Raw genomic sequence first — 14,500 nt, 5'->3', positions numbered from 1 at the left:
CCTTTCTCACATGCAGGCATTAGACCACGTACCGGTCATTTTGCGGTACAAAGCGCATGTGGGAAAAGGGCTTATGTTGCTGGTTTGATGTCATTTTAAGTTTCAAATTAATTCTTGAATTATTTTTGTTAAATATGCTTGGTAACTAGTAAATAAAAAGCATTTACTGATTGTTTTGCATGGATATGAATACAGGTGTGCGTTGAGATTTTGGCTTGACCATTGGTGTTTAGCCACAAAAAGTTTGAAAACCACTAGACTCAGCCCTCAGTCTTAATCCGTTTCACTCCTGTAATTAATCCTGTCACGCCTTTGGTGGCGCAGCTCACCAAACATCTGGGAGCCGAGACTAGAAAACCACCATCCTCAACGCACGACTCATCAGTCATTCTTCCTTCAGAGTCTCGGATGCGCGGGTCCTATAGGACGAATCAGCGTGACGTCACTTGCCACCCAGAAATGCGGAACCCTGCGGTAGTTAATAGTATGAGTTGTGCCAAACAAACGTTAATATCTCAAAAACTATAGGCCTACATCACATCGCTTATATTTTGACATTCTGAGTGAGAGCAGAAGTAGCTCAAGAGTTTGATGTATAATGTCATGTTAAAGTTGTGTGAACTGTCACAGTGTTTAAAATATAAACATTAACTGGCTAGATTCAGACAATCACGCCTCGCGCCACTTGTGCTCCATAGGGTTCCATTGCTGTTGCCGCTGTTACGCGCAAATCAACACCCCTGTACATGCGTGCCCCCCCCCTGTGTAAATGCATGCATCCACTAGGGGGCGCATGCACTCCACCATTGAATCTGCCTGTCTTGACTTACTTGAAGCAAACTCATTGGCAAACTCGAGTCTGCACATGTCTGCTGCGGGGGCGGGGCTTGGTGGGTAGGCAGTTTTGTCCGACCAGCAAACAAGCTTTGTTAGAATGAATACACCCAGGTGTATCTTGCTAATACGTTGAATTACCAGGAGATTCATGTTGTATTCTTCAACTTGAAATAGATGAAAACATGCACATCCAAGGACCCAGACTTCGGGTAGGTGCTGAGACGAAAAAATATAACAGTGAAACAAATGAAAAAATCGCTCGCACACTAAAATGACTCCTTTTTGATAGCTTTATTGCACCAAGTGCAGTGGTAACGTTTCGAGCCAAACAGCTCTTCGTCAGACAGTATTCTTCAACTTCAATTCTTTTTTATTGTCACTTTTTACTGTGATTGTAATTTTTTTCCTGATGTAATTTCATGTGTTCCATTGTTGTATTGTTTTATCTCTTCTATTTCTGTAAAGCACTTTGAATTGCTTTTGGCATTAAATAAAGTTGCCTTGCCTTGCCTTGCCTTGCCTTGCCTTGCCTTGCCTTCAACATTAAGCTTCTACTAAGGCCTCAGAATCTTTCATAAGCATTCCTTACCCAGACTTGTGCTAGAGTCAAAATGGTTTTTCGTCAATATTCTGTTGTTTTCTATTTGGTCAAGTACTATTTTAAATAAACAAGTTAAATGCAATTATTAGCCTCATTTTGATATGCAGGCAGGCTCCTTCTTTCTTTCTGTGTTCAAAGCAAGTCACAAGGCTGTCTGAAACAAAACAGATAGCCTATAGGTTTTAATCTAGTTAGTGACAGATGCTGAAATGCTATTATTTTCAAGCAAAACACATGTAGGCCTATTCCTTGTTGATCAGTCTACCAACCATTAATACATGTTATTTCAAGAACCTTTGCTTGTTGCATTCTCTCACACATGCAATACATGAAAGAGACAGACATGGTTAGCATGATGATTGTGAGAAACAACCTGCAACAAGGTGTGGTCAATCTAATTGTACCTGTACAGAATAGAAAAAATTGCCTCTTCACATTAAGTGTCTTTCTAAAGGATATTAACACAATAAATGCATGAATCTCCCAATTGAGGAATTTATCATCAGAGAGCTTGTAATCTTGACGTCAAAATGACCACTTACGGTCATATTGTGACCCCAATAAAGAGGAACTAGGAAGACTAGAGCAAGGTGTTTGGTTTTCCCAGTCACCTGGTGGCAGAAATGTGGTACAGCAGGGGACACTTCTGCATGAGGCGTACACATAGACAGTGGAAGAGATGTGAGGTCTTGGGGACAAGCATGTATGGGAGGGCAGAATTGCCCATAGAGAGGAATTAACTAATGCAAAAGACAGCAACAATCATCAAAGCTCTCTGTGGTGCAGTGGTTTAAGAGCTGACTTCTGGCTGCAGAGGCCTTGGGTTCGAATCCCATTGTCTGTTGCATGTCTTTATAACGGTTTGTCTACTTACTTGAAAGGCCATGCATTCTTTAGTCGATTGATTGATTGATTGATTGATTGATTGATTACTAACACCTATTTTTACAGTCCATCCTTTGGCAAGAGATGAAATGTTGGTACTCCAATTAATTCAAAACCTAAATATAGGCTACATTTGGAAACCTTTCCCTTTAAATGGGCTAGTGTGTACAGACGAGACTTGATGAGGTTCCATTCTTTTATAAGCCTCCATGGGAGAAACATTTGTACACATGGTGGTGGAAATGCGGTACTGCAGGGGGGCCTTTTTGTCCAGACACAAGTGGAAGGTGAGGAGAGGTGTTTAGACAGGGGGGACAATCATGTATGGGAGAGCAAGGTTGCACATAAAGAAATAACTAATGCAAAGCAGCGTGAATGCCACAAGAAGTCTCTGTGGTACAGTGGTCTAAGAGTTAGCATTTGGTCCATGCTGCAGACTTGGAGGCCATGGGTTCAAATCCCACCTGTAATCTTTGTTGCTTGTCCTTATTATAACAGAGTATCTCTACCTACTTGTAAGGCCATGAATTATTTAGTTTATTCATTTATTTATTTTACTGACCTGTTTTTACAGTCCATCTTATGGCAATCTAAAGAGACCTAGAGATGAAATGTTATTTATTTATTTATATATTTATTTATTTATGTATGTATGTATGTATCTATTTATTATCTATTTATTTATTTATTTATCTATCTATCTATCTCACCTGTTTTTACAGTTAAACATAAGCCTCCATGGGAGAAACTACACATGGTGGTGGAAATGCGGTACTGCAGGGGGGCCTTTTTGTCCAGACACAAGTGGAAGGTGAGGAGAGGTGTTTAGACAGGGGGGACAATCACGTACGGGAGAGCAAGGTTGCACATAGAAACGATTTAACTAATGCAAAACACACCAACTGCCATTAATGGTCTCTGTGGTGGAGTGGGTTAAGAGCTGACTTCTGGTCCATGTTGCAGATTAGGGAGGCGTGAGTTCAAATCCCAGTTGGAATGTGTTTTGCATGTCCTTATTATAACAGAGTATGTCTACAGCACGTAGCCTATAGCCTACTTGTCAAGTCATGATTTTTTATTTATTTATTTTCTTAATTACAAAGACACGTTTTTACAATCCAACTTTAGACGGTTTTAACTTGACAATTGCCATTCTAAATTGTCCCTAGCTTCCTTCCAGTTGCAGTGTTTGCTAATACAATAACTGACAGGAATTAAGCTAGGTTTCAAACTGTTCCCTAGCAACATCGTTCCGTGAAAACTGTCTATATTTAGTGAGATTTGAAGATCTGAGGTAACGTACTGCCTGCCTGTAAATGTAGCAGTGTTTTTATGTCCAGATGACACCTGGCGGCTAAAATGTGGTACTACGGGGGGCAGGTCTGTCCAATGCGTTTGTTTACATAGGGGGGCGCGCATGTACAGGGGGGTTGATTTGCGCGTAACACCGGCACACTGTGGGTACCCCTGGCCCCGGCTGGCAAATGCGTCCACCGTCTCCTGAAGAACGAGCGCCACTCGGCAGGTCAACAAAGCATTTATAGAGCACCATCTTCAGCACTCTGGTAACCTGGCGTACCAACACGCACACGATGGCGACACCGACGCCAAAAATACAACTGATGGAGCGGTATTCACACGGGGTAGCGTACCACCACAACGCCACGGCGAGTCGCAGCCGAGGCTCCAGAGGCTGCCGCCAGTTTGTCGTCCTGCGCGTCAGGTGTGGCCCGACGAGTTCCGAGATGAAGCCGAAGGTGTCCCGCGACATACGGAAGTGACTGCGCCACTCGTCGTCGTTGAAATTGTTGAGGACGTTGGACCAGAACACGGGCCCGTGTGGTCTCTCTCTCCTCCACATGCGTCTCTCCGAGATCAGTCCGCACTGTGCGAGGAGAAGCAAACGTCTCCGCCTGCGGCTCCTGAGCCTGGCGCGCCTCGCCTCCTCGAAGCGCTCCCGGCTCCTCTTCAGGTCCTCCTCAAACCTCGCCTCGATCTGCTCCCACGAATCCGCCATTGTTCCCATCTTGTGGAAGAGGAGCGTAAGCAACTTCGCTCGCATTTGCAGAACATGAACGGCTACCAAAAGCACAGCAGCCATGTCCGGCGGCGACTCCGGCACCATGTTGTTGTTGTTGTTTTGGGAAGCTGCGCGGCGCGTTTGTTACACGTCACACTAGACGTCCACGCTGTTGTCTTTTTAACGTCGGTTCACGGCAAGCCTCCTTTCCTTCTGGTTTGTTGTGTACAAAAAGGACAGAGCGCTCCTAATGGCGGAGCTTCTTCACACCAGTATCGCGTGTTCTCAGTGCAACAAGGGCTCCTCTTTCTCTCTGTGTTGGAGAGACCGCATGTTCTCTCTCCTCTGCTGCATGAATACTGACTGTGTGTGTGTGAGTGTGTGTGTGTGTGTGTGTGTGGGAGGAGGGGAGTTGGGGAATTTGAGTCATGTGATCAAAGGGGGAGGAGGAGGAAGTGTGAATTGGATCCTTTGAGGGCTGCAATATTTTTTTCCCATGATGAAAAAAAGGCATGACCCGCCCCTCTCTGCCTCTGATTGGCCTAGCGTCAAATGTTCATCCAATCACATTCGCTTAGCTATCCTGCATCTCTTTCTACAGTCTGTTCTGAGACATCAATGGATCAGACAGACAGCAGTTTTGCTTGCTAGCCTGAATGAAAGACGCCATGTGTGTTTATGTTTTAATATAGTCTGGCCCTGTGGTTTATAACACTGCTGCTACTCTTGGCAGTGCACGTATGTAGCCTATAGGGACATCTAAAAAAAAGATGAAAGACTCATGAGAATGATCAAGGTTGATATAAGAACAGGGTCACTGCATTACATTGAACTTTAAAGACTGCAAAAGGAGTGGGCGGCTAGTCACCCTACCCACTAGCGACCTGGAAGCCCCAGGAAGCATCCACCTCGACTACGAAGAAATATAAGAGAAAACAACCCGAGGGCCCTCCGAGAGGCGGGATGGAAGATGGGCCCACCAGGACAGAACAAACGGAAACGACTGGAACGAATAACGACAACGAGAAAATCCTCCGAAAGTGTACTTGCGGATGGGAGAAGGTTACGTCACGCAGGGGGCTACACATCCATCAGGGGAAGATGAAGTGCAGAAGGCAGACAGATCAGCGACCTCGCTCTGCGCAAGCAGGTCAGACGATAGGGACCCAAAGCCGGGATTGCAACCACAGTGCAGCAGGACCCAATGTTGCTGAGACGTCTGATGCAGTAGAAGGAAACCCTGCGATGGAAAGAACACCCAGCAGAAACGAGGACACAACCCCGCCAGAGGTACACCCCCAAAAGCCAATGACAAAGCAGCCAGGAAGGCCCAACAAGATCAAGTGGCCTAAAGCAAGTGACCGAGTAGCGTGGCAGAAGCTTGACTCCGACTTGAGCCAACTATTGGAGCTGGCATTGCGAGGAAGTGTTGAAAACAAGCTCAACATCTTTGGGACCATCATCTTTGAGGAGTGCAGGGAGAAGTTTGGCGAGGTCAGGAGGAACGAGCCCACAGCCCCAAGGAAAGGAAGGAGAGAGAAAGAGATAGAGCAGCTGGTCAGAGCCAGGCGCCAGCTCCGCCGAAACTGGAGGAAAGCTACACCTTATGAGAAAGTCGGCTTGAAGGAACTGTGGGATGAGATCAAACAAAGCCTTGCCAAGCTGCGGAGAGTGGAGAGAATCAGAAGGAGGAGGAAGAAAAGAGAGAAGGAGAGAACCAGCTTCTTTAAAGATCCCTTCAAGCACGCCCGACAGCTACTGGATGAGAAGAGGAGCGGAAAGTTGGACATTACAAAGGAAGAGCTGGAACAACACATCAAGAGTCAGTACAGCGATAACAGACGAACTGCACCACTCGGCTCCCCTGGCCACGTACCACGCCCAGCCCCACCGACCTTGCCGTTTGATACCTCCCCACCTAAGCTGCGAGAAGTGGAGGAGGTCATCAAGAAGGCAAGATCAGCGTCAGCCCCTGGGCCAAACGGGCTTCCATATAAACTCTACAAGAACTGCCCCCAGGTGGTGAAGGTACTGTGGAAGCTCATGAAAACAACTTGGAAGAAGCAGCAAGTTCCGGCAGAATGGCAGCAAGCCATTGGTGTGTTCATTCCCAAAGAGCAGAACTCCCATACCATCAGCCAGTTCAGAAGCATCGCCTTGCTGAATGTGGAGGGAAAGATTTTCTTCTCTATCTTGGCAAGGAGAATGACCAACTTCCTCATGGCGAATGGATACATCGATACAAGCTGCCAGAAGGCTGGAATCCCAGGCTTTCCCGGATGCATTGAGCACTCCTCTATGATTTGGGACCAAATCCAGCGCGCAAAGAGGGAGAAGAGTGACCTGCATGTGGTGTGGTTAGATCTAGCCAACGCATACGGCTCAGTGCCGCACAAGTTGGAAGACTTCGCCTTGGAATTCTTTCATGTCCCGGACTGTATGCAGAACATCATCGCCAGATACTTCAGCAACCTGCACATGTGCTTTGCTCTGGAAGGCTACACGACAGGATGGCAACAGCTGGAATGTGGAATCGCCATGGGATGCGCCATCTCCCCCATCCTATTCGTGATAGCCTTCGAGATAATCCTCAGAGGGGCCAGGCAGGTAGTTGGAGGTATCAAGTTACCATCAGGCGAGAGGCTTCCTCCACTGAGGAGCTACATGGATGACGTAACAAGCATCCTTCGGACGGCCCCGTGTACGACCAGGCTCCTCAAGCGCTTTGATGAGCTGCTTACTTGGGCAAGAATGAAGATCAATGCCGCAAAATCAAGAAGTCTCTCGATAAGGAAAGGTGTGCCACAAGTCAGGACTGTCTTCGTTGCGGGAGGGGAGCCCATTCCACTGTTGGCTGAAAAACCACTGAGAAGCTTGGGGAGGCAGTACACCGCCGAACTGTCTGATAGGCAAATGGGAAAGCTTGCAAAACAACAACTCGCAGAGGGTCTAGCGAGGATCGAGCAAAGCCAACTGCCTGGGAAACACAAGGTGTGGTGCTACCAACACACGCTATACCATCGGGTGATGTGGCCTCTAAAGATCTGTGAAATCCCTACATCAGAGGTTAGCAGGATGGACAGTCTAGCTAACAGCTACATCCGAAAGTGGTTGGGCTTGCCCCGCTGCTTCTCGGACACAGGTCTTTTTGGCCGGAACATGCTAGAGCTCCCCTTCAAACCCATCAGCCTAGGGTACAAGCAAGAGAAGGCACGCCTTGTACTGGAGCTGAAGGAGTCATCTGACCCACTCATAAGGAGTGCAAAAGTCCCCATCCGCACAGGCCGCAAGTGGAAGGCGTAAACCGAAGTAGATCATGCCATCTCTAATCTGCAACATCGGGAGGTGATGGGGTCAGTCCAGACCGGTCGCGCTGGCCTAGGCTGGGGAGCACCACAGCAGTTCTGGTCTAAAGCCACCAAGAAGCAGCAAAAGACCATGGTGGTGGACGAGGTCACCAGGCTGGAGCAGGAGCGTTTCCACGTAAAGGCGATATCCCAGGCCAGCCAAGGAGCCTGGACGCGATGGGACGCAACTGTCAACAGGCGCATCACATGGGCAGACATCTGGAGGACACCACAATCCAGGCTCAGCTTCCTGTTAAGGGCGGCTTATGACACCCTCCCATGCCCACGGAATCTCACTCTGTGGTTTGGAGATGAGAAAAGCTGCCCCCTGTGTGATCACATCAAGGCAAGCCTCCAGCACATTCTATCGGGGTGCAAAGTGGCGCTGACCCAGGGACGCTTCAGGTGGCGCCATGACCAAGTCTTAACCAAACTGGCAGAGGTCCTCGAAAGCTGTAGGATAGCGGCAAACCACACACCAGCAACAGCAAACCCTGCCTTCTTTGTAAAACCTGGCAGCGCCCTCCAACCTCCTGCTCAGAAGAGGAACACCTTGCTCACGCCCGACAAAGAGTGGCAGATGGTGGCAGACCTCAAAAAACAGCTTGTCTTCCCAAGAGAGATCATAACAACGACTCTCCGGCCAGACATCGTCATGTGGTCGACAGCTGAGAAAAGGGTCCTCTTAATTGAGCTTACCATCCAAGATTCAAGATTCAAGATTCAAGATTTTTATTGTCACTCCATGGTACAAGTACCACGTGTGAAATTCTTGTGCAGTGGACTCCGTTTACGACATAGTACAAATAGGCAACAGCATGCCCTCCTCCCCTGGGAGGAGGGCATGACTGCAGCCCACGAAAGGAAACGTCTCAAGTACACCGAGCTGGCAGCGGAGTGCCTAGAGGCTGGCTGGAAAGCCAGGGTTTTCCCTGTGGAGGTAGGGTGCCGAGGTTTCGTCAGCAAAACAACAGTCAAGCTGCTCCATGGTGCCGGAATGACGGGGGCAAAACTGAGGAAAGCTGTGAAGGAGCTAGGAGAGGAGGCAGAGAAGGCGAGCTACTGGCTATGGCTCCGGAGGAAGGATAACGGTTGGGGGCTAACACCCCAGTAAAGGCAGCTGCAGGGGGTGGCGGGGAGACGTCCCCTATACATGCCACTGCCCCCCCGCCGGGAGATGTACTGGCATAGGGGGCGAAACATCAGTGAACGGCGGCCTCCAGCTGACGACCCTGCAGCTGTCCTAATGGCACCGGCGGAGGTGCGACAGGCAGAAATGCCGAAGCAGGAAACAACACCTCACCTGTACAACAATCTAATTCAGCTCATTGTTAACACAAGTGACATGTATTTGAATTGAAATATAAATCAGAAGAAATAAGGTGATGACCTTTTGATTCTATGCTGCCATCTGCCATCTCATGCTTGTTGATTTAATGGTTGTTTTGCACCTGCTGCTCACTTTATGAACAAATGATGCTTAGTGACTGAATGAAATATATTAGGCTCGTTTGAGATGACTTCTGACTCGCAGGCGAGAGCAGCCGAGTGCAGTCAGCCAATCAGAGGCAGAGAGGGGCGGGTCATGCCTTCGCCTAGCCTTCGCCATCATGGGAAAAAAAAGTATTGCTTCCCGCGCAGCCCACCAGTCCTGAGCGCCTGACGCCATGGCTGCTTTGCATAGATGTCCCATCATGCATTTCTGCCCCTACCAGGGAAGTTTGGATCTGAACCGGGTCAAACTGGGTGCAGTTCTCTGATCAGAACCAACCTTCCTGCAATGCAGTAGCCTACTCTGTCTTATATCTGGACTAAAAGCATTAGTGCACTCTTGCGGCCAAAATAAGTATCACAACAAACACTGTTTCCACAAATGAAAATAAATGAACAAGGAACCCTGGCAAAACTTTTTTCAGATATTCTCAAGTCGCGGCATCCCAGTGTCTCACCTGGGGGAGCGCGTGCCACAGTGGCTTGGTCCTTTGTGTGGCCAACCCGGGTTCGGGTTTGGCCTGTGCTCATTTGCCGCGTGTCGCCCCCTTTCTCTCTCCCAACCTTTCCGGTCTCCCTGCTGTCCTGTCCAATGAAGGCAAAATGCCCCAAAAAATTATATTCAAAAAAATAAAATTATGTTCTTAACTCATAAATACAGGAGAGAAAACTATTTAGATCAGAATTAGACACAGAAATTGGAGGTTTTACAATGAGAACATGTATTTATGTATTGTTAAATAGGTTCATTTTGTGACATGGGAAGTCAGTTAACATTTCACTGTGACTTTAAACATGGACACACACACACACCCTCTCTCTCAGCTCTGGTGTGGTGTGGGAGATGAGGCCGAAGAGTCGCTGGAAGCCGTTCAACCAGAAGAACATCCTCCTGCTGGAGAAGGCCTTCCAGAAGCACCAGGCAGGGGACACTGATCCAGGCTGGGTCCGCCTGGAGAGCAACCTGGAGGTCCGCAGCGCACACACGGCTAAAAATTGCTATGGTTCTAAAGTGTTACATAACATCTTAACCGCTAATCCTATCCATATGCTTTAATGTCCAGGCTAATGCTGTGTTCAAGACAACTTGGAACTCGGAACTTTCAACTTGGATTTTCCGGTCTACGGCATAGTTGCGTTCATGCCGTTTTTAACTCGGAGTTACAAAAACATACACAGCTAGCTAATTTAATTCGTAAAATAGCAGCTGAATTGAACATATTGCTATAATCAGAGCGAATGTAAACACATATTGCGTAATTACACCTCAAATTACATGTAGGTCAACAAACATTTTGATGACGTCAACTCACAAACTGGAGCTCTGAAATGATACCCGAATTTCCTACATGTAATTCTGCGAGTTGTCTTGAACAGAGTATTACAGTACATTTGTACATGACATCATCTGCTCCACCAATCAACATCATATTCAATAATATTGGATATCACAATATTCCCCAAATTTAAAAAAAATACTTTTTTTTTTAACCAGTTTTGCACAGTCTGCCCTGCTGGTGGCTTACAATTGTTAAGGCGCCTACACATGATCCATGGTAAAACAGCTCTGCGCCTGCTGTCCCATTGTTTTCCTATAGGGGCAGAGCGGCTCAACTAGGCGGCAGCACTACCCTTGGCGACGCGCACAGCTCGATTTTGCCACTTTGCTCTGCGCTCAAAGTTCAAAATCTCTCAACTTGGACCTACTTATAGCTGACCTTTCATGAGCGCAACCAATCAGAGAAGAAGATAGCCACTGTATGTGACGTAGTGTGTATTTTGGGGGTGGGACTATATGACCCAAGTGTATATCACTGTGTGTGTGTGCGTTACAGGTGAACTTTGGCCGGGTTCCCATGGTGATGCGTGCGCCTTTCTCGTGCCCGGTGAGGAGGAACTTCCTGTCTGGCATCCAGGTGGAGTTCAAACAGTCCAAACACCAGAGGAGCCTGAGGGCCCAGCTGCACTGGCTACAGGTACCACACATGCACACGCACACGCACACGCGCGCGCACACACACACACACACACACACACACACACACACACACACACACACACACATCATCATCATTGCCCCCTCATACACAGTCTGGTGTAATGGCTAACAAGTGTGTGTGTGTGTGTGTGTGTGTGTGCGTGTGTGTGTGTGTGTGTGTGTGTGTGTGTGTGTGTGTGTGTGTGTGTGTGTGTGTGTGTGTGGTGCCGTGTCGTGTGTGTTTCTCAGGTGGACAACCAGCTGCCTGGAGCCATCTTTCCCATCGTGTTCCACCCTGTTCCTCCTCCCAAGTCCATCGCTCTGGACTCAGGTAGACCATGCAGGCACACACACACACACACACACACACACACATACACATACACACACATACACACACACACACACACGCACACACACACACACTAGCCTCGCCTCGCCTATGAACCTGAACGGTGTTTCTCCTCAGAGCCGAAGCCGTTCATCGACGTCTCCATCATCACCAGGTTCAACGAGCACAGCCAGGTCCTGCAGTTCAAGTGAGTCCAGTCATGTTGTGGTGAAGGTCACATGACCCTTCCTCATGTTTTAGTCCATCTGTAGAGTACCGCAAGTCCTAAGAGCCGGATGTTAGCACTTCCTGGTTCCCTCGTCGGAAGTCAATGGGATCTTTGCATGGGGATTTTGGTTAAATGCAGAAAATAAGGTCTGTGGTTAACAAAGGTTTATGAAAAACAATATTTGTGTTGAGCAAGATAATCTTCACAAATAAGGACCACTTTTATGATTTCTGAAGCGTCAGGTAATGCTTACAGGTGTGTGTGTGTGTGTGTGTGTGTGTGTGTGTGTGTGTGTGTGTGTGTGTGTGTGTGTGTATGTGTGTGTGTGTGTGTGTGTGTGTGTGTGTGTGTGTGTGTGTGTGTGTGTATGTGTGTGTGTGTGTGTGTGTGTGTATGTGTGTGTGTGTATGCAGGTACTTCATGGCTCTGGTGCAGGAGATGGCGGTGAAGATCGATCAGGGCTTCCTGGGAGCCATCTTGGCTCTGTTCACTCCAGCTGCTGATCCGCAGGCTGACCAGCAGAAGGTGGGTAATAACAGGATTCAACCAGGGAAGAAATGACAAATATAGAATGTGAAATAAGCTATAAGATTCAGGATTATTTTAATAGCCGTAGTAAGTAATCTTGTTACAAATGAGGAATTAGTATTACGAATTCCTCATTTGTAACAAGATTACTTACTACAGTATGCAGCGCAATGATCACAGCAATACAAAACATGGAGCAGACAGAAAGACAAATCATATTATCTTTACAATTTAGTATGTGGGCTCTGATTGTTTGTTTGTTTCAAGTAGGGATGTCACGATACTAGAATTTCTACTTCGATACCGATACCCAGGAAAATATTGATACTCGATACCATTTTCGATACCACGGGAAGGGGGGGTGACAACACATCAAGAGGCATAAAAATAAAGTTAGACAGATGGACAGACAGACACACACTTCTCCATCATCTAGGCCTGATCAAACTTTGAACTTAGACAGCAGATTAGCCCTGCTCTAGCCCTCACAACACGTTTAGCTTGTTGAAGCAACAGATACCCAATGATAGAGAGGGGAAAATCAGTGATTTTTCATTAAAAGAGAGCACTGATGGTATCAAAACTGTTGCAAATGAGTATTGTATCCGATTCAAATTTTCAGTATTGATACTTTTCGATACTATCGATACTTTTGACAACCCTAGTTTCAAGTCAAGCGTCAATTCACCCTCTGTACACTGTGTGTGCGCGCGTGTGTGTGTGTGTGTGTGTGTGTGTGTGTGTGTGTGGGTGTGTGCGCGTGTGTATGTGTGCATGTGTGTGGGTGTGTGTGTGGGTGCAGACTCGGCTGATAGAGCGTGACCTGGAGCTGCTGCAGGCGGAGCTGATGGAGGCGTCGCTCACCGACACGTCAGGAATCAACTTCTTCCAACACTTCCACATCTCCCCCATCAAGGTGCACACACACACACACACACACACACACACACACACACACATACACACACACACATACACGTGCCCACACACACGCATACACATACACACACACACACTCTGGAAACCCAGCCTCAAATATATATATATATATATATATATATATAGCAATATAGCATGAGAGCCAGTGTGTTGTGGCAAATATATCCCGCTGATCAGCTGTTATCCCACGAGGCCGCTTTTATAAAACGGTTTCCAAGTATGATAATATAATAATAATAATAATAATGTAGCGACCCAGAGTTGACATGTCTGTGGGGATTACGACGTTACGTGAAGGCAGCATACGAGACGGTGTTAGTGGCACTTCCTGGCTCGTGGGGAGGGAGAGTCTGAAGATACGAGGAAGCCGACTGGACGTGTATGTAGCCAGGAGCTGTGTGTGTGTAGCTAGGAGCTGTGTGTGTGTAGCCAGGAGCTGTGTGTGTGTAGCTAGGAGCTATGAGGTGAACCGTGAATAAAGCCTGTACCAAGTATTGCCTCTTCTCCTCCTCACTTAACGGTCCCGGGAGCGGGCTGTTACAATACTATAAGTCCGACTGGCATGGCATTCTGATAGAGTCAGTTGAAATACTACTGTAAGGCGGGACCTCTAGCAAGAAGATAGACGTGCGGGTGATTTGATTGGATCGTTCTGGAGACTGAAGTTGACATTGGCCAATCCTGGCGCTTGCTGAGAAGCTGAAAGCTTTCTGCAAAGCCCGACACGCAGCTCGAGCGCAGCGCTGCATTCTCAGCGCTTGCTGAGAAGCTGAGAGCTTTCTGCAAAGCCCGACACCAACTAACGTTACGGGGTTAAATGCGGGGTTAACAGCCTTTTTTTTGCAAAGAAGACATTAGCCCGCGTCTATTCTTGTACAAAACATAATTTTCTGCAAAGTATTAGTAAAGTTATAAGCGAAGATCGATTCACAAGGATCTGACAGCTGTCTCCGCCATTTGTTTTTTCTACATTGTCATTTGAGGTATTCAAAGCCTTTTAGTAAGAGAGTTGCCATGGCAACTCATAACCCATGGCCATGGGTTATTGGAGTGGGTTACGGGATTTATACAATGGCTGTGAACCAATCAGATTGCTTGATTTGAGAGAGCCGTTTTATAAATATATATATATTATAGGATATCACAGCTGACCATGACATTAATTATCCACCCAAATGAGTTTAAAACAACGTTCACAGCTATTATGAAACTGTGCTCAAAAACAGCCAATCTGGCTGCTCAAATGTGGTCACATGACATTCTACCTATATGACTGTAGAACCCTGAACCCTCAGTGTTTATGTCCATAGAGCT

At 47.2% G+C, this 14,500-nt stretch overlaps 1 protein-coding gene across 1 annotated transcript in view; it reads left to right on the top strand.

Annotated features, from left to right (window-relative positions):
* Positions 1–14,500, top strand: part of LOC310791645 (intermembrane lipid transfer protein VPS13C-like) — a gene marked incomplete at its 5' end in the record, with an annotated part of 249,586 nt that overhangs the window by 65,963 nt on the left and 169,123 nt on the right. Inside the window, 1 exon segment of the mRNA XM_083653298.1 lies at positions 13,050–13,163. Coding sequence (XP_083509424.1) covers positions 13,050–13,163 — 114 coding nt within the window.

Source organism: Poromitra crassiceps (genome assembly GCF_964638095.1).
Source record: "Poromitra crassiceps genome assembly, chromosome: 16".
In the NCBI taxonomy this organism is placed as follows: Eukaryota; Metazoa; Chordata; class Actinopteri; order Beryciformes; family Melamphaidae; genus Poromitra; species Poromitra crassiceps.
This window is presented reverse-complemented; position numbering and strand designations above follow the sequence as displayed.